Source organism: Halteromyces radiatus (genome assembly GCF_025201355.1).
Source record: "Halteromyces radiatus strain CBS 162.75 chromosome Unknown BX664scaffold_11, whole genome shotgun sequence".
In the NCBI taxonomy this organism is placed as follows: domain Eukaryota; kingdom Fungi; phylum Mucoromycota; class Mucoromycetes; order Mucorales; family Cunninghamellaceae; genus Halteromyces; species Halteromyces radiatus.
In genome coordinates this window covers 373334-390382 of record NW_026251697.1, presented here as the reverse complement: position 1 = coordinate 390382, position 17049 = coordinate 373334, and the positions used below count along the sequence as shown (strand labels likewise).

Sequence of the window (17049 nt, the reverse complement as noted above, 5' to 3'; positions counted from 1 at the left end):
TCTACATCCAATTGCATATCAAAAAAAAAAAAAAAAAACGACAATTCCAAATCAATAAATTAAAATAAAATAAATAAAATACAATAGCTGATTTATTTAATAAAAATCTCTAATAAGATGGTATACAATATTCAAAATAAATAAAAGGATGCAAACCCGGATCATCGCATTAAATTGAATCACCAATGGTAAATTCTTGACTGTAACCGTGATGAGATTTGATCATCCTGTTCGTATTCATATAAAACAAATCGTAAGTAATAAATTTGATAAATAACTAACCTGTTGAATTACCTGGAAATAAATTCTTTATGATGTCCGAAGTATCCTAGTCTAAAAGTACCATCTAAATAATAAAAATAATAATCAAATCATCTTTTTTTTTTCTTCCTACTGTATTATCAGTCATGAAACTTACGTTCTGTTTTATTATTGATTTCCCATTCAATAATAGCTTCAGATTGTCCAAATAATTTACTTTTGAGATTCCACCGAAATCTAACATGATTAAAAAATAATAATTTAAGTTATCATATCTTACTAGTCATTGTTCCTACCTTGTATCATAATCATGATCATTCCGGATTATTTCCCAAGTTCCATCTTGTTGTTTTTTTTCTACTGTCAAAAATGTACCATCAAGCATAGGATAATGTCGTGGGTTTCCTGCAACAAAAGAAGCTGAAATCACTATGATCTCCGATGTTGTTGGGTAGTATCGTTGACTCGACGTATCCTTCAGTATATCGCCAAAATGGAAAGATAATAATGGTCTATCTGATGTCCTTTTAGGTGTAAAATCAAATGCCAAGCGTTTCGGATTCATCATCATTGTTGTTGGATCAAATATCGTTGTAAGTGGTGATATATTTCCTGATGATGATATCATTGTGGAAGGTATTTGAATAGGTTGCTCTGTCATCATAGATCGTACCAGTGCTTGAAATACTTGAATATATCCTTCGAGTGTATGGGGTCCATAGGCTGTCGCTGCTCCTTCAAAACGTTGCATTTGATATTCTTCAAAGGTGGCTACATAAGACTATATAAAATAAATAAATAAATAAGACATCAGTTGATATCCAATGACACTATATATATATATAGGTTGTGATCCGATCTTTCTTTTTTTTTTTTTTTTTGTCAGCCTTACAGAATAACCATTGGCAGGTCCAGACAAGATAATCGAAGCTGTATTTACACCATAATCCATCAAAGTATCAGCAATCGCTTTTCGTAAACGTCGTCCACTCATTGTCGTGAATTCCGCAGGCACTGCAGCAATAAACGTATTTCCAACACGAAAAAGTTGTATATCTAAGACGTTTGGTTGCCAGGCATGTGGAAAAGACATTTCACCAGTATCAAACAAAATAGGTTTTGGCGCATGACATTCTACTTGAGATTGACTTGGGGTTTTGATAAAAGCACGTACAAATTTCCAATACCAAGGCATATGAGTAGTACTCTGCACAAATATATATAATGCTGATTAATCTTATTTCTTTTTCTTTAAAAAAAAAAATAGTATCTTCACTAGAGTATTATTACCTGATAAACGCCAAGACCTGGTTCAGCATCAGTTGTACCACCAACTAAAGTAGAATAATAAAGAGGTCCTATTAATAATGATATCCTTACCTTCAACCTTCCCTTCCTAAAGAAAAAAGTCAAAGATCACTTACTAAATGCAAGACCCTATGATAATAATCAAAGAATAGATCAATACAGTTGATAAAAAAAGAAGAATTGGGTATTTATCTCTTACCATGGCAGGTGCACAAAGAGAATGAATCGATCCATTTGGTTGTATCATTTTCGTATGAGGAACATTCCAATATACTTGTCTAAAGTCAACAGGACCATTCAAAACGTATTGATATTTTCCTTTTGCTTCCAGATAAAGTCGTGTTGCCATTCTTGCTTGATTTTCACCAATCATTCTATTTGATTCCAAATGTCCAACTGTCCAACCAGGTCCTCTAAATTGAATAAAATAAAAAAAAACAAGGGGTCAATATGATAATAACTAGTTCGTCCCCCTTTTTTTTATATATATACCTTCCTTGACAAGTGGAAAACCACGGACATTTGGTCATTTTTGTGCCGTCGCAAGGTATGTTAGTTCCAGTACAAAAGGAACCAAGAGTATGTGGACTAACATCACCTTCATTGGACTGAGCAAATGCTGCCACAAATTTGTCTGAACTTGTTGAAGTAGAAGAGTTGCTAAATAATCTATTCTTTTCCACCCAATATGACCCATAACCTTTGTTATCACCATTTACTAAACGATTTGTTTTATTGACAGAAACACCATGAACAGCAAACCTATAATATGAAGGTGTGGTATATTAATCATAATATCATTTTTTTTTTGTGTTGTTTTATGTATTGTCCTTTTTCTTTACCAATTGATTAAACCCAAGTCTTGTTTTTCTGTATAAAATCCAAGAAGAGTCATTGTTTTATCCACATTTGAAGTATAAAGGTTTCGTTCATGTTGAGGATTCAAGTTGTAAGCTGCAGGTGACCGATTGATATTGGTATCGAAGAGTTCCCCTGAATGAAGTGTTACGTTTCCTTTTTCCAGATGATGATGAGCCTTGACAATAGATTTGGTAATACCTGATACTATTGGTTGTACCGTTTCTTCTATCCAACCCTTGACTGGTATTTCATATAAAGCTAAAGAAATAAAAAAAAAAAAAAAAAGAAGAGAATTCAGTCAAGTGTCTTTAATTATTCGCCGGACTTGAAAAATTGTTAGTTCAAAAATCTTACTGTATTCAAGAAAACCTCCAACAGCAGAATGAGTATGAGTACTTGATATCATCACATTTTCCATTGTATATAAATCAGGACCAAAAATAGATTGTAGACGTTCAACCACTCGAAATTTAACACTAAGAGACATGGATTGTAGATCCACATTCACAAAAACAAGTCGTCGCTGAACTGCTGATTTGACCATAGGTTCTTCCCCCTGATGATCATCATCATCAACGATAATATAAGACCTAGCAAAACATCTCTGTAAAATACCATTTCCTATTTGATTCATTTCTGCATATCCAAAAAGATGGATCTCCGCCACTGGACCTGTAATATCAGCTTTGCCTGTACCAATAAGATATCCATCAATATTATATACCGTAAGAAGAAGAAATAAAATAAATAAAAATATCGACATAGAAGAGATTGAAAAAGGAAAGATAAAGAAAGAAAGAAAAAAAAAAGTGATTCTTCTTTTCTCCTTTTTATACATATATATATAAATACAATAAAGGAATGATGATTTGATAGTTTTACTTTTTTTGGATACATGATGATGTATCACTTGCTTTGGTTGGTTGATGAATACCCCGATATCATCATTCTATCTTCCGCTTGGTTTAGCTTTTGATCTAATACTTGATCATGTTCCATGACTTAAACAAACCACCTCTCCAATCCCTTTTATAGTATACCAATTAAAAGAATTGATAAACTTGCTTGGCAAAAAAAAAAAAAAGGAAATGCTGAGAAATAATGAAACTTGACCAGTAACTTTTTATTTCTCCCTTTTGTACAAAAATTCAATGATGCACCCTGTTTTTTTTTTTTTTTTTTTTTTTTTTTTTTTAAAGCTTCCGAGCACAAACATTTTTCACCCCTTGATAGTCATGCGCTTCTTTTTTTTTTTTCTTTGTCATTTTTGATCCGTCACTGATCGATTGACAAACCAACAAAGAACCTGGTAATGATAATGATTTTTTTTTTGTAATTTCAGTCAGTGTGATGACTCCTCCATTATGTTCTCAATCATCTCATCATCTAGTCAATGACCAATAATATAGAATCATTGAAGTAGTCACCAATACAACAATGCGTCAATTTGCGCACAGTCCTTTTTTTTTTTTTTTTTTTTTTTTTTTGCTTGGCGTAGGAGCCTAAATATGCGAATGAATATGATCCGAAAGGAGAGGAAGATAAAAAGGTACATGATGATAATGAAGACATGTATTTTATTGTGGCAACCCAAAATAATAATAATAATAATAATAATAATAATAAAAAGAATATGCATAATTCTACGTCCTAATCCAACTATCTAAGCATAGTCATTGAAACGGAAAGCACCATCTAACCTAATGACAGAACCATTCAACATACGATTGTCAATGATAGAAATACATAAATCAGCAAATTCTTGAGGCTTGCCAATACGTTTAGGATGAGGACAAGGTGGTGAGCCTTGAGGGAAAGGATCCAAGATTGGAGTATCTATAAGATCAAAAAAAAAAAAAAAAAAAAGAGATCGAAAAAGTTAGTTTTCCAAACAATGATCAATGCTTAATTCTCTTTTTTTTTTTTTTTCTATTACCAAACGGTCCAGGAGCAATACTCATAACACGGATGCCATGTGGAGCAAGTTCCTTGGCAAGTGGCAAAGTCAAACCAGCAACCCCACTTTTAGCAGCCCCATAGCCAACCATAGTACCATCCAAAGCAGAGATTGACGTAGTAGTGATGATGATACCTCGTTCATCTATACATTAAAAAAAAAAAGAGTATATAATATATCAGTATAAAGCGGCGTCTTAAAGGAACCGGAATAAAGATAGTAGTAGTTCCATCATCACGTTCTTGTTTCCTTCTTTGTCATCCTTTCTTTTTTTTTTTATTATTACTTACTGTCTTCATTGAAAGGTTCATTCTTGATAAGGTGTTCAGCGACCTTTTGAGCAACCAAATAACATCCCAAAAAGTTCACACGAACATAGAATTCAAATTGCTTGTAACCAGTCAACATGCCGGTAGGACCATAACCAGTAAGAGATGGAGGAGGGAACAACACACCATGACAGATGATGGTACCAGCAAGAGGAATACCTTTGAAATGTTCAAGACCAGCTGCTAATGCCTTTTCAACTTGAGCCTTTTTATTATGGTGAAACATAGAATGAGTTAAAGTTTTATTCTTCCTTTTCATCCTCATCTTACCTCATCGGTACAATCAACGCTACCAGGGACAAAGACATTCTTTCCTCCAAGTTCTTCAACTAAGAGTTTACCAAAAGTTTCATTAAGATCAAAGATCTTCAATAATAATAATAATAAATAGATTTTGTTAATAAGATTTTATTGTCGGGAATCACAAAGCATAATCCACTTACAACCGCGTAACCTTTTTTGGCAATCAGGGTCTTGACCACTTGTTTACCAATACCACCAGCACTATTCAAAAAAAAAAAAAAAAAAGAGAATGTATTAATATCACAAATTACCAAGATAATTTTATTTAATTACCCTCCTGTTACAATGTATAAATTTCCTTCAACCTTCATAATGAATTCTATCCGTTAGAAAAAAAAAAAAAAGAGAGAGAGAGAAAGAGGAAGAAAATTTGTACGATTTTATATTCAGAATTTACATATTGCCGGAGATTGATTTCCTTTTACTCTGATTCGTTAGATCAGTCTATGTACCTGTGTAACAAAAGAAGGAAAATCACAACTGTCATTAGGGAAGGAAGGGCAGACAGTCAGACGATTGGAATAAAAAAAAAAAAAAAAAAGGAAATCGTTATGTCATCCTAAAAAGGGTAACTAGCTCTATTTATGCTTTTGATTAACATAGAGCATTCGTGAAACACGTATAAGAGAAAATAATTAGGACTTTGTTCTTCTTCCGCGCATGCAAATTCTGATTCCTTTACTATCCATCCATCTCACTGTATTTTTCTTAAAAAAAAAAAAAAGAGATGTACTTATATTGATACCCGTTGTTGACAATTGTAAAAACATGTGTGTCATCATCTACGATACACATGTTTTATTAGTAGTGATCTCATAGTGCGACTGGAAGTTTAAATCTCAAAATGGGATTGGAAGTTTTTCTTTTTTTTTTTTTTTTTTTTTTTAATGAGATTAGGTGTCAGACGATCTTTTCTTCGATTATCTACGTATTATATTTTTTTCTTTTCAGAAAATCGGCAAGATCCTCTGATGACCATTGCATATTATATGGCAACATAACCGTTAAAACAAAATGAGATGACTTTAGATTGCTTTTTTTGAGAGAAAACTAATGGTGGTAGTGCTATTGGATAATTGTCATTATTGGATGAGGGATGATGATATATTTTTTTTTTAATTTACTCTATGAACAGGAAGATAAATTATAAATGGTGATGAAGATAAGTAAAAGAGGATGTTTTCATTTATATTCGATCGAAATTTTATGTGGTGATGATGATGATGACTTTTAGCTACAAAAGTATAAAAAGTTACATGTGCACTCGATGTCATGTTAGGTTGCTGCAGAGAATTAATTCGGTTTTTTCAAATGGCTTTTTTTCTTACTAAGAAGAAAACTAATCGATAAAAAAATCATTATATATACTTGAACTATTTTTTTTTAGCATTGCAGCCAAAGGTAAATAGTGTTTGACGTTTGGAAGAATAAAAAAAAAAAGAATGGGATCGATTTTGGGATTTCTTGTCGTTTCTAAACCAGTTTGGATTTTTACAGCCAAAAATTTCGAACTCCTCAGCCAAATGTTAGCTGTAAAAATAAATTGTCAGGGGGTTATCAGGTAATTTTTGGAAAAATGGATGAAATCTTTTGGTGATCATTGTACATTAGATGGCAATAATAAAATGGGATTAGATGATATTAGAGAGGAATCTAATGGTGGTCATTTTATTGAATGATGATCATTATTGAATGAGAGATGACTGAATTTTTGTTTTACTGACTAATATTTGCAGGAAGTCATGAAAATGGGCTTAGATGAATAATTAAAGTCATGACCTATTTTATTGGTGTGATGTATTATTCAATATCCATATTAAAACTATGATGATAATCTAAAATTGCCAAGTAAAGAATAATGGGTGAATTTTATTTCCCAGACGGAAAGGATTGATTTATTCATTGTTACAAGAACAAAAACAACAACAACAATCAATGTCAATACATAGAGAATTGATGATGATCTTTTTTTTTTTTTTTTAATCCAGCTTATTATGAAAAAGGTTTGATTTTAAAATGAATTTTGATTCAATAATGTCATTGGAGGAGGGTAAAAAGTTAATATTGGCAATGAACAAAGAATGTAGATTATAATTTCTGACTCCTGAACCAAAAAAAGTGTAGATTACCACTTTATGTTTCCCAAGAAGGTAGAAACCAATATATGAAAAAGCTTGATTTGACGGAACAACACGTGAATTTATCCATACTAAAAATCTTGTATCACTCTACTTTTGGCATGGTTCCAAAGATAATTTTAATAAAACGGGCTGACACAGAAAATAATCTCTTTTATTGTGTTTATATGTATAAATCATAAACATATATATATTTAAATCAAAATAAATAAATAAAAATAGACAAAAGAAAAACAAAAGGATTCATTTGTAAAGAGAATAATGACACTTAGTATTAATAAGTTCTTTTTTTTTTCTGGGCTGATTTAAATCTTCAAATGGTATTGGTGAAACGTCAGCCTTAGAAAATTAAAATGAAAAAAAAAAACCAGCGATCCTTTTCTTTTTTTTTAATTTAAGCTTTTTCCTTTTTTCTTCTTTTCTTCCTTTTTTTTTTCTTTTTTTACTTTCACTCACTCCGTTCCTTATCATTCATTCCTTATCTACATGACTACCAAAGTCATTTCACCTTCTCCATCTCTATCCATAGATGCTCCTCAACAAAATGAACACCTTTGGAAGATTATTGAAAAACAAAGGTCCATTATTCAAGAACTTCAATTGAACTTGGCAAAAGTAACAGAAGAAAGAGATCTCTTATTGAAACAAACTGCTCAGCCTGCTTCTCCTCAATCAAGTCCTTCTGCTATTGATATTTATTCACGTCGTCCTCTTCCTGTAGAACCTTCTCCTTCTCCTGAAACTACTACCGCTGTTACTACCAATGATACTACTGATACTGCGACTATTACTGATACAACCACTTCTACGACCCCTATAACAAACCCTACGCGAAACAATACAACTACTCCTTCACCATTTGACCTCATGTTCTCTTCCGATGAACCTATGCATGCTTCCCCTGGCAAAAAGAATAACGACCTGTCTCATATTCTGGATCCAACTGAAGATATCGACGGTGACTGCAGCGAAGATGAAGATATCGACACAAAAAGAAAAAATTCTGCTATGGATGAAAAGGATATTATGCTATACACAAAGTATCATGAAGCTGTAAGAAGTCGCCATACCTCTCAACCATACCAAACGGAATCTTCTATGATTACCCATTCACCCTTACCTCCTCCACCTCAACGACATGGTGCTTTTGCTCAACGTCAACATTCAGCTCCTACCATTCCATCTGCTAGTCAACCTCCTACTAGTGCGTTTTTAACCGGAAGTGTTTCTTCCTCCAAGTCAATCACTGCTACACCTATCACTGCAACACCTTCCTCTCTATCAGGTCAACAACAACAACAACAACCTTCTTATACTCTTCAAAAGTTTATGGATGAAGATCAATCAACTTCTATCACTAGTTACGGTGATCATGCGAGTCAAGTCCATTCTTCTACTGTTGCTACACGTTCTACCAGTCAAGACATGGTGCGGTACGAAGATGGTTATTATGATCCCTCTTTGGAAGATGAATCTGGGCAAACTACTGGTTCTGCTTTACCAGCATCACCTGGAACACCACACTCAAGTGATCAACCTTCTACACCTTCGACACCTGTACCTATGCTTACTGATATCACCATCCAAGTCCTTAGCTCTAACATGACCACTAATGAAAAAGGAAAAGAAATCTTCTCTTTCACTATTGCTATTGGTAAAATTTCACCTTCTTTGCCTCATGGAATGGAAGAACTCTGGCGATCTGAAAAACTACTCTCTGACTTTGTCACTTTGGATCATATGGTAATAACTTGCAAAGAAGAAAAGGCAACATTTTTTTTTTTACTGATATATACATATATCATTCAACTAGATCAAAACGAAGAATCCAGCCTTAGCTTCAAGTTTATGCCGTTTACCTGACAAATCTTTGTTTATATCAAAAGCTCCAAGCAAAGTGGACGAAAGAAAGGTAAAAAAAAAAAAAAAAAAAAAAAATGGATTAGGATTAGAGATTAGATGACTTATCCCTATTTTATATATGATTGTAAATAGCATGTCATACAAGTCTATCTTCAACATGTGCTTACCTTACCTTTGACTGATATGTCAGATCTATGTGAATTCTTGAGCACTAACGTATTGGAACAACGAACTGGTGTAAGTGATGGAAACCGAGAATGACTATCATAATATTGATTTTTTTTTTTTTTTTTTTTTAGCCTCCTAAGAAAAAGGTTGGTTACTTGACAAAACGTGGAAAGAACTTTGGTGGTTGGAAAATGAGATTCTTCGTTTTAGATGGGCCTACTGTCAACTACTTTGAAAACGTATGTACTTTTTTTAAAAAAAAAAAAAATAGAAAGATTGGGATAATTATTTATAAACTGTTTTTACTGACTATATATGTTTTATAGAAAGGTGGGCAATATCTTGGTACTATCAATCTATCAAGGGCACAAATTGGAAGACAAGTGGTACAATCTGGATCTGGGGATGCTTTCCGTCACGCATTTTTGATTTTGGAACCCAAAAAATCTGCACCTAATGGCATTCATCGACATGTATTATGTGCTGATTCTGACTTGGAAAGGGATCAATGGGTAGAAGCTATGAGTCAATATATCAACTATGATGATTTTGGTCAACCTCCACCTTCTACGCCCACTACTGATTATCGACAGCAATTGAACAAGTATTTGCGACGAACAAGATCTGATACTGGCAATTTCAAAAAGAATCGAAAGAACTCTGCACAACGACATGTACGACAACGATCTAGTTTGGATGGAGCAGATTTGATGCAACACCATGGAATGGATGATGAAAAGAAACAAAATAATAAATCTCGACCTTTTTGGGGGAAGAAAAAGCTCAATAATAATGACAATAATTTACCATCACTACAAGGTGGATTATCTGCTGATCAAGCAACTGCGATGATGAATTCAGTCGGTTTTATGGATCTTTCAGATAACAAGCCTGTGAACTATGGACCCAATCAAGTTTTTGGTATTCCTTTAGAAGACGCTGTTCAAGTATGTCGTATCTCTCATGATTATGAATTACCTGCTGTGGTGTATCGATGTATTGAATATTTAGAAGCCAAGGATGCTGCTCAAGAAGAAGGTATTTATCGTCTTAGCGGAAGTGCTGCCAAGATTCGAAAATTGAAAGAAAAATTCAATCAAGGTATTCCAAAAAAAGAAAAAAATATTATATTCGATAAATGACTCAATTTTCCTATTTTTTTTTTTATCTTTCGAGTATATAGAAGGAGATGTTTTATTATTGGAATTAGAAGAATACAATCATGAAGTACATGCTATTGCTGGATTACTGAAGATGTGGCTTCGTGAATTACCTGGTAGTGTCTTGACAATGGAATTACTGAATGAATTTCTTCAAGTGGCTGGTAAGATAAAAATGTTTTACAATGAATATCTTTTTTTTTTTGACAACCCTTTCTTTTTTTTTTTTTTTAAAAAAAAAAAAGACATTGAAGATCGTGAACGACGTACTACTGAATTGGGACGACTTGTATCATTGTTACCTATCTGCAACTATACCTTACTCCGTACTTTATCTGCACATCTGATTCGAATTGTCCAAAATGCTGGAGTGAACAAGATGACACTTCGTAACCTTGGTATTGTATTTTCAGCCACATTGGGTATTCCTGCCGTGATCTTCAATCTATTTTTATCCGAATTTGATTATGTATTTTGGACAAAGGGATCCAATGATCAATCCGTCTTACCACCTCCCTCTTCTAATGCCAGTTCTTCAACAACCTCTCATCAACAACAACAACAACAAACAACAACAACAACAACTACTACTATTACTACACCATCATCACCTCCACCAACTATCCCTCCTCTTTCTATCCATCGTAGTCGAAGTAATCGAAATAGTATTCATTATGCAGATTTTGCTCCTCAATCTATTGTTGGATTGGAAAAACGATCTCCTGGTAAGACATAAAAAAAAAAAAAAGGAAATGATCACTCATATATAAAATATATAAATAATAGATTTTGTGGCCATCATTGATGAAGAAGATGAAGACAATACTTTGGGTTTTGACTATGATGAAGTGCTGGAACAACAACATCAACGAAATCAACAACAAAACGATTGCCCTAGTCCCGCTCAAACATATGAATATACAGCCACTGTGATTGAACCTCAAATTAGAAGATAGTGTTATTTCCCATTTTTTTTTTTTTTGCTTGATTGTATTGTATCATTTTTTATTTTCAATATATTGATATCCCCTCCTTTTTTTATCGAATAAATATTATTTTTTTTTAATCATGATTTTTTATTTTGCAAAACAAAAATAGAACTAAATCCCAAAATGTCTTTTTGACCGCCTTGTACCTTTCTTTTTGGATTTGTATGGTTTGTCAGTATATTCACCATCACTACTATCATCATCACTTTTTTTCTTTTGTTGTTGTTGTTTCCGTTTACTGGATTCTTGTTTGGAACCATGTCGACAATGAGTTCGGAATGTTTTTTCAATATCACCTGAAGCCGTCTTTTTATCAAAAAGATAATGTGCCTTGCCCTTTTCATCCAATACATAATTTTTATCATAAATTTCTCCTGTTTCAATTAATAATCGATAAAAATTGGAACACTATCAAAAAAAAAAAAAAAAAAAATTGAGACTATTTTTTTTTTTTTTTTTTTTTGTAATTACTTGATAACCCACACGTCCTGGTACAGCCATAGCAAATACACCCCATTGTGCATTGGCACCCACTTGTTTCAAACGATCAAGAAACAATTGTTTTTCTTCCTTTGTCCAAGCACCTTTATGTTGTTCTTCCCCTGGAGCATTGAACCGATAATAATAACTGTTGGGATTCGTATCAATCATTCGATAAGCTCGTAATCGTGCTTCTGACCATCCTTCATAGACGCCTGGATTTTCTTTGACTTGTTGTAATGCATCATCCAATGCCAATCGTCCTACAGATCGAACCCGACTATTTTTTTTTTAAAAAAAACATATTAGTCACCAAACAAAAAAAAAAAAAAAAAAAAAAAAAAGAATCACTTGCGGTTTTTTGATAGGGGACGAGGAAGGAATAGGTGTGGATGGTCCAGTTGTATTGTCATCCGTGACAGGAGAGGATGGTTGTAGAGGGGGTGGCTGTCTCTTTTTATACTTTTTCCCTTTGTTGGATCTAGTTGGAGATTTCAATATTGGTGAGATAAAAGATGGAGATGATGGTAGTAATGGCTGGAGTGGTCGGTAATAAGAATGAGAATCTTGTTTTGCTGTAGATGGTATTGTTGTTGTTGTTGTTGTTGCTGGTAGTGTTGTTGTAAATGGTGGTTGATGATGATTTTCTGGTAAAGGAGGAACATATATACTGTCGCTCTGCTCATCGGATAATTTGTTTTGTAAGGTAGCACCAGTCATGGATGGTTGCGATGAGTGACTAGTGATGGACTCGGTGGTGGATGTCTCCATGATAGGAGTGTTGCCTTTATCGGTGTCATGATTATCATTGTTATCCTTTGACAAACATCTGGCTTGTTGAATACGAATTAAGTAATCATGTTGAGTGATCATCCGCAAAATCACTTCATCCTTAAAAAAAAAAAAAAAAAAAGAGTCAAATCAATCAAAAAGAAAATCATCTTCGTAATTTTTATAAATATATATATACTTCATTGTAGTAACAATCTTCCAACATGGCTTGAATGTCTTTGATATCCACATCAACGAACATACATTGAATCTTAGTCATCTTGAATTCCATATCCTGTTGACTCACGCCATGTTGTGATGTAGATAAAGTCGATGGTTGCACTAAATCGATCATCGTTGTCTGATTTCCTTTTTGCTCCATATGAGTCTCCGTCTTGACTGGCGCATTTTGCTACATTTTTTTTAAAAAGAAAAAAAATAAAAGCGTATCAGATTTGACAGACTTGATAAAAGATGTTCCTTTTTTTTAACCTTTTGACTTGATTCATACTGCATTGTTTCAAGACTTGGAGTATTATTTTCTTTTGTAGGTTTGACTGCTTCTATGAAAAGAAAAAAAAGTTTGAATGAATAGGCGCTAGATGAAACATGGTCGCCTGGACGAAATAGGAAGGCACATAATTATATGATACTATGATTTTTTTTTTTTTTTTTTTTTTTTTTTTTACTTACCAACCTCAGATAAAGGAATGACTTGTTGTGGCTTTTTTGTTCGTACCATGGTGATAAAGAAAGAAAGAAAGAAGAAAAAGAAATAAAAAAATTGAGAGAGTGAGAAAAAAAAAATAAAGCTAAGAGATTTTGTTTATACGTCCCAAGTTGTCACAAAACATCAAGAACAAACAAATAAAAAACCAAGTTCAATTGTCGCAAAGTATTGTTCCCTTTGTGCATATTCTTGTACGAGTCTAAATCAATCCATGTGTGTTACTCTTATAAAACTAGATAGGACAGTTATATATAAACATTAATATCATTTCCTTTTCCCTTTTTTTACTTTTTCATTCCTGTATAAAAAAAAAAGATTCTATTAAAATACTATTGGAATTCGATAGGTCAGATGAATTCATCCATAAGCTTTATTTTGTCAAGGTAATAATCATAAATATAAATACCAAAATGACGCTGATCTATATATATATACAAGAGATAATAAGAATAATAAATAATAATAATCAAATATGTACAAGACTATTGTCAAAAATAATAAATAAAGCTATACAAAATACTAATAAAAGATGGTAAAGAATAAAAAGGTAAAAAAAAAAAAAAAAAAAAAAAAAAAAAAGTATTGACTTGATGTTCCATTGATAGACGTTGGTCATAAATTAATTTGATGAAGGCGGTCCTGGTGGTGCTGGTGGATAAGATATATAATGATTCGTGTCAAATCCAGTGTATATATCTGAAGCCCAACTTGGTTGCTTTCCCATTGCTTTTGCTGATCGTTGTCCATATTCCTGATGATGTTGATGATGATAGTGCTGCTGTTGCTGTGGTTGTTGCTGATGCTGATGCTGTTGTTGTTCTTGTTGTAGATGATAATAATGCTGATCTTTCGCATGAAAAGGTGGCACTGGTAATGACGACGATGATGCTGTTGCTGTCGTTGTTAAAGAAGAGGAGAGTATCACTGATGATGGATATTCTTGCCCAAAGTGCGGTAAACCTGTAACTCTGTTATTCGCAGATGATGATGATGATGATGATGATGTTGAAAATTGATAGTTATTCAGTGAAGGTGCTGATGGTACATAATGCTGAACTTGTCCCGATGTTGTTGATGATGACTTCCCTATTGGATCATTGGTAAAATTATAAGCCGGATGTGTATCGCAAGTAGTTGTCCTTGATGCCATCCATTCTTGCTGCTGTTGTCGCTGATGTTGTTGTTGATGCTGATATTGCTGTTGCTGGTGTTGTTGTTGCTGGTGTTGTTGTTGCTGGTGTTGTTGTTGCTGGTGTTGTTGTTGTTGTTGTTGCAGATTTTGGTCGACGATATTTCCAGTTGGTCCCAATGATATTGATGTTGTTGTCGTTGTTGCTGTTGTAAAATTAGATGATTGAAGATTGTCAGGTTTGTTCGTGTCACTGGCCATGGATAATGACCATTGGGAATGATGTTGTTGTGGGTAAATTTGTAAATAATATTCAGAAGATGTTGATATTGATGCATTACTCGTAGGATCACTTGACGGCGAAATCGAATGAGACCAATCAACATGTGCTACTGTCGAGTTGTTGTTGTTGTTGCTATTAGTCAAACGCTGCTGTGGTGAGATTTGATCAATATCATGAATCCATTGTTGAACGACGATATTATCAGTAAATGGAGAATGCTGAAACAGAGTCTTCAGTAAGTACAATTGTCGTACAGCTTGATTGGCAATATCGGTATTATGGCGATAATCGGTCAACGTAAAGAGTGTTGTTAAACTAGCTGCACTTGCCGTTAACAAATACATTAGAAGACAAGGTTGAATCCGTTGCGCTAACTGAATAACATAATTGGTATAGTTCACTGCAGCTTGAAGTCGATTACGTGTCACCAACAAATCCAAAATAGAGCCGTCATTTGTAAAAAAGCATTCGTATACATGAGTTCTCGTCATTGTCCATTGTCCTTGCAGTAGTAAGCCAAGTTCCATACCAAAAGCTTGTATTGATCTAGCATCCTGATGATCATGGTGCACATCATCCATAAGTTGTTGTTGATTATTTTCGCTATTCCAGTATCGCGGTTGTAACACTTCAGGTAATCCCAATAGCCATAAATCCAATTGATATTCAATATCTTTCAATTCCCATAATAATTTGGCTTCTGTTGTTCTCCTTTTTAGACGTTTGCTGATGGATAACGAGAGAAACATAAGTTTGACACTTTGTACACAATAATCGATACAATATCCCACTTGATTTGATTCATCTTGTCGTTTGCTAGGAGGACGGGCGTTCGGTACCAAGAGATCAGATTCTTCCACCAAGATAGGACGATCAAAAGCAAGAGAACACCATACATGAACCCAAACAGTTGACCACCATAAGCGTCGATCATCTTCCCGTAATTGTTCATTCACAAGCATTCCTTTTTCCTTGTTCAGTTTCAGTCCCTGAGCCATTCGAAGCGCCAAATCGCTATATTGTATTGCCTTGAGGTGGCCACCTGGAATCATCACTTGATACATATACATATGTAGAAGAGCTCGAATGGTATTCCGGCTACTTGTCATATAACACAATTCCAAAAGTTCTTCTGCTTGCTGAAAATAAAAAGCACCACGATTTGGATTGATATTTCGTTGTCGAATACTATCAGTAGCACCACCATGTCGATGAGAATCAGAAGCCAATTCATGGTTATAAACAAAAGCACGGACGGATTTCGCCAAAAGAGAATGTTCCAATTTGACTTGACCTTTCAGACCATCGATAAAACTAGGTGACACCCATTCCACTAATCGATCTTTTTCCACCATTTGATAGATCAAAAAGCACCTTGAATATCTTGTTGTTAACATCATATCAAACCACATACGTTCTTCTAATTCTTCATTGTCGATATCAAGATGACTGATGCTTTGGTATTTGTTGCTGTTGTCATATGCTGAATCCAAGATATCTATAGGCCGCGAATATACTTCAATTGCTTTTTGTTGCACAAACGTTGGATTGATCCCACGAGCCAAAAGTTTGACGAAATGATGAGGTTCCCTAACATTAGTAACGATGTTGATACCAGTGGCACCAAGTGTTATTTTTGATTCTTTCGATGTACTGTCTAATGATTGTGAATTGATGATATCCAAGGAAGGTATTTCTGTAGGTAAAAATGATGGATTAGCCTGTTTAGATAATGATGAGGTATCTGCGTGTAATTGTGAAGTCAAGCGCGCCTCCAGTTTCCTTAATCGTCGTTCAATATCCTCCATATCTATAGTTGGATCTTCAGATGCTGTTCGAAGTTGTTGATATTCTGTTGCCAATCCACCATGTGTTCTACAATGACTACAGGATCCATCAGTCTTTCGCTGATCCATACAGTATAAACACTATCAATACATACATATATAGAGAGAGATAAAAAAAAAAAAGAGGCAAAGAAAGAAGAAGAAAAAAAATAGGGGTAGAGGGGGACAATCAGAAGGATTAGTAAGAAAAAGGAGATACATCATGAGGCTGAGTAAACATGAACTTACTTTTCTAATTATATCAGTATCATTTTTTTGTCGTTTCACTGGTGGAAAGTTGTTTAGCATGAGCAATGATGACCTTGTAAAGACATAAATACAACAAGAAAAAAAAAAAAAAAAAAAGTGAAAAAAGAAAAAGGAAAGAGAAAGAGGGGAAAATATAAAAAATCCCGTAATATGAAGAAGTGGGCGGAGTCCAATTCCTCGCGCGAGTGTTTATCCTTTCATAATAAAGAAAAAAAAAGAGTTT

General features: G+C 33.8%; 6 protein-coding genes across 6 annotated transcripts; 1 reads left to right on the top strand and 5 right to left on the bottom strand.

Moving 5' to 3' along the window:
* Positions 1–49: 49 nt before the first annotated feature.
* Positions 50–3200, bottom strand: BX664DRAFT_343553 (Neutral/alkaline nonlysosomal ceramidase). Its single transcript, XM_051547326.1, has 11 exons — positions 2785–3200; positions 2412–2688; positions 2062–2331; positions 1769–1982; positions 1686–1698; positions 1552–1595; positions 1154–1468; positions 558–1042; positions 419–498; positions 295–346; positions 50–227 (listed from the first exon to the last, which is right to left on the bottom strand). Exons 1-11 carry the CDS (start codon positions 3191–3193, stop codon positions 170–172), a joined length of 2217 nt encoding a protein of 738 aa, XP_051396063.1. The 5' UTR covers positions 3194–3200; the 3' UTR covers positions 50–169.
* Positions 3201–4024: 824 nt separating this feature from the next.
* Positions 4025–5359, bottom strand: BX664DRAFT_287377 (short-chain dehydrogenase/reductase SDR). Its single transcript, XM_051541740.1, has 6 exons — positions 5293–5359; positions 5160–5220; positions 4987–5082; positions 4678–4921; positions 4367–4531; positions 4025–4266 (listed from the first exon to the last, which is right to left on the bottom strand). Exons 1-6 carry the CDS (start codon positions 5328–5330, stop codon positions 4094–4096), a joined length of 777 nt encoding a protein of 258 aa, XP_051396062.1. The 5' UTR covers positions 5331–5359; the 3' UTR covers positions 4025–4093.
* A 2211-nt stretch (positions 5360–7570) lies between these two features.
* On the top strand, positions 7571–10940 carry BX664DRAFT_287375 (uncharacterized protein; the record flags this gene model as incomplete). The annotated part of the gene is made up of 7 exons (XM_051541739.1): positions 7571–8900; positions 8971–9069; positions 9153–9257; positions 9320–9427; positions 9515–10289; positions 10372–10512; positions 10594–10940. Coding segments are annotated over exons 1-7 (2832 nt in total), but the record flags the coding sequence as incomplete, so codon positions are not given.
* Positions 10941–11395: 455 nt separating this feature from the next.
* Positions 11396–13424, bottom strand: BX664DRAFT_343544 (uncharacterized protein). Its single transcript, XM_051547325.1, has 6 exons — positions 13282–13424; positions 13081–13151; positions 12788–13000; positions 12173–12708; positions 11809–12097; positions 11396–11745 (listed from the first exon to the last, which is right to left on the bottom strand). The coding sequence occupies exons 1-6, from the start codon at positions 13328–13330 to the stop codon at positions 11449–11451; spliced, it is 1455 nt and encodes a 484-aa protein (XP_051396060.1). The 5' UTR covers positions 13331–13424; the 3' UTR covers positions 11396–11448.
* Positions 13425–13874: 450 nt separating this feature from the next.
* Positions 13875–14585, bottom strand: BX664DRAFT_343543 (uncharacterized protein). The gene has a single exon (XM_051547324.1). It carries the CDS (start codon positions 14466–14468, stop codon positions 13938–13940), a length of 531 nt encoding a protein of 176 aa, XP_051396059.1. The 5' UTR covers positions 14469–14585; the 3' UTR covers positions 13875–13937.
* On the bottom strand, positions 14515–16914 carry BX664DRAFT_343542 (uncharacterized protein). Its single transcript, XM_051547323.1, has 3 exons — positions 16806–16914; positions 14796–16658; positions 14515–14742 (listed from the first exon to the last, which is right to left on the bottom strand). The coding sequence occupies exons 1-3, from the start codon at positions 16863–16865 to the stop codon at positions 14698–14700; spliced, it is 1968 nt and encodes a 655-aa protein (XP_051396058.1). The 5' UTR covers positions 16866–16914; the 3' UTR covers positions 14515–14697.
* Positions 16915–17049: the final 135 nt, after the last annotated feature.

What these genes read in the sequence shown, in the direction of transcription:
- BX664DRAFT_343543 (XM_051547324.1), bottom strand. Translation starts at nt 14,468, where the DNA reads ATGGCATCAAGGACAACTACTTGCGATACACATCCGGCTTATAATTTT.
- BX664DRAFT_343542 (XM_051547323.1), bottom strand. Translation starts at nt 16,865, where the DNA reads ATGCTAAACAACTTTCCACCAGTGAAACGACAAAAAAATGATACTGAT. An exon ending in ATACTGATATAATTAGAAAA is followed by an intron (nt 16,659 to 16,805) that starts GTAAGTTCATGT and finishes ATGTATTGATAG; the next exon opens with TGTTTATACTGTATGGATCA. An exon ending in CGATTTCGCCGTCAAGTGAT is followed by an intron (nt 14,743 to 14,795) that starts CCTACGAGTAAT and finishes TTTACAAATTTA; the next exon opens with CCCACAACAACATCATTCCC.
- BX664DRAFT_287377 (XM_051541740.1), bottom strand. Translation starts at nt 5,330, where the DNA reads ATGAAGGTTGAAGGAAATTTATACATTGTAACAGGAGG. An exon ending in TTATACATTGTAACAGGAGG is followed by an intron (nt 5,221 to 5,292) that starts GTAATTAAATAA and finishes TTTTTTGAATAG; the next exon opens with TGCTGGTGGTATTGGTAAAC. An exon ending in GCGTTGATTGTACCGATGAG is followed by an intron (nt 4,922 to 4,986) that starts GTAAGATGAGGA and finishes CATAATAAAAAG; the next exon opens with GCTCAAGTTGAAAAGGCATT.
- BX664DRAFT_343544 (XM_051547325.1), bottom strand. Translation starts at nt 13,330, where the DNA reads ATGGTACGAACAAAAAAGCCACAACAAGTCATTCCTTTATCTGAGGTT. An exon ending in AAGATTGTTACTACAATGAA is followed by an intron (nt 12,709 to 12,787) that starts GTATATATATAT and finishes TTTTTTTTTAAG; the next exon opens with GATGAAGTGATTTTGCGGAT. An exon ending in TCGTCCCCTATCAAAAAACC is followed by an intron (nt 12,098 to 12,172) that starts GCAAGTGATTCT and finishes AAAAAAAAATAG; the next exon opens with TCGGGTTCGATCTGTAGGAC.
- BX664DRAFT_343553 (XM_051547326.1), bottom strand. Translation starts at nt 3,193, where the DNA reads ATGTCGATATTTTTATTTATTTTATTTCTTCTTCTTACGGTATATAAT. An exon ending in GACCTGCCAATGGTTATTCT is followed by an intron (nt 1,043 to 1,153) that starts GTAAGGCTGACA and finishes TATTTTATATAG; the next exon opens with TCTTATGTAGCCACCTTTGA. An exon ending in CATAAAGAATTTATTTCCAG is followed by an intron (nt 228 to 294) that starts GTAATTCAACAG and finishes GAATACGAACAG; the next exon opens with GATGATCAAATCTCATCACG.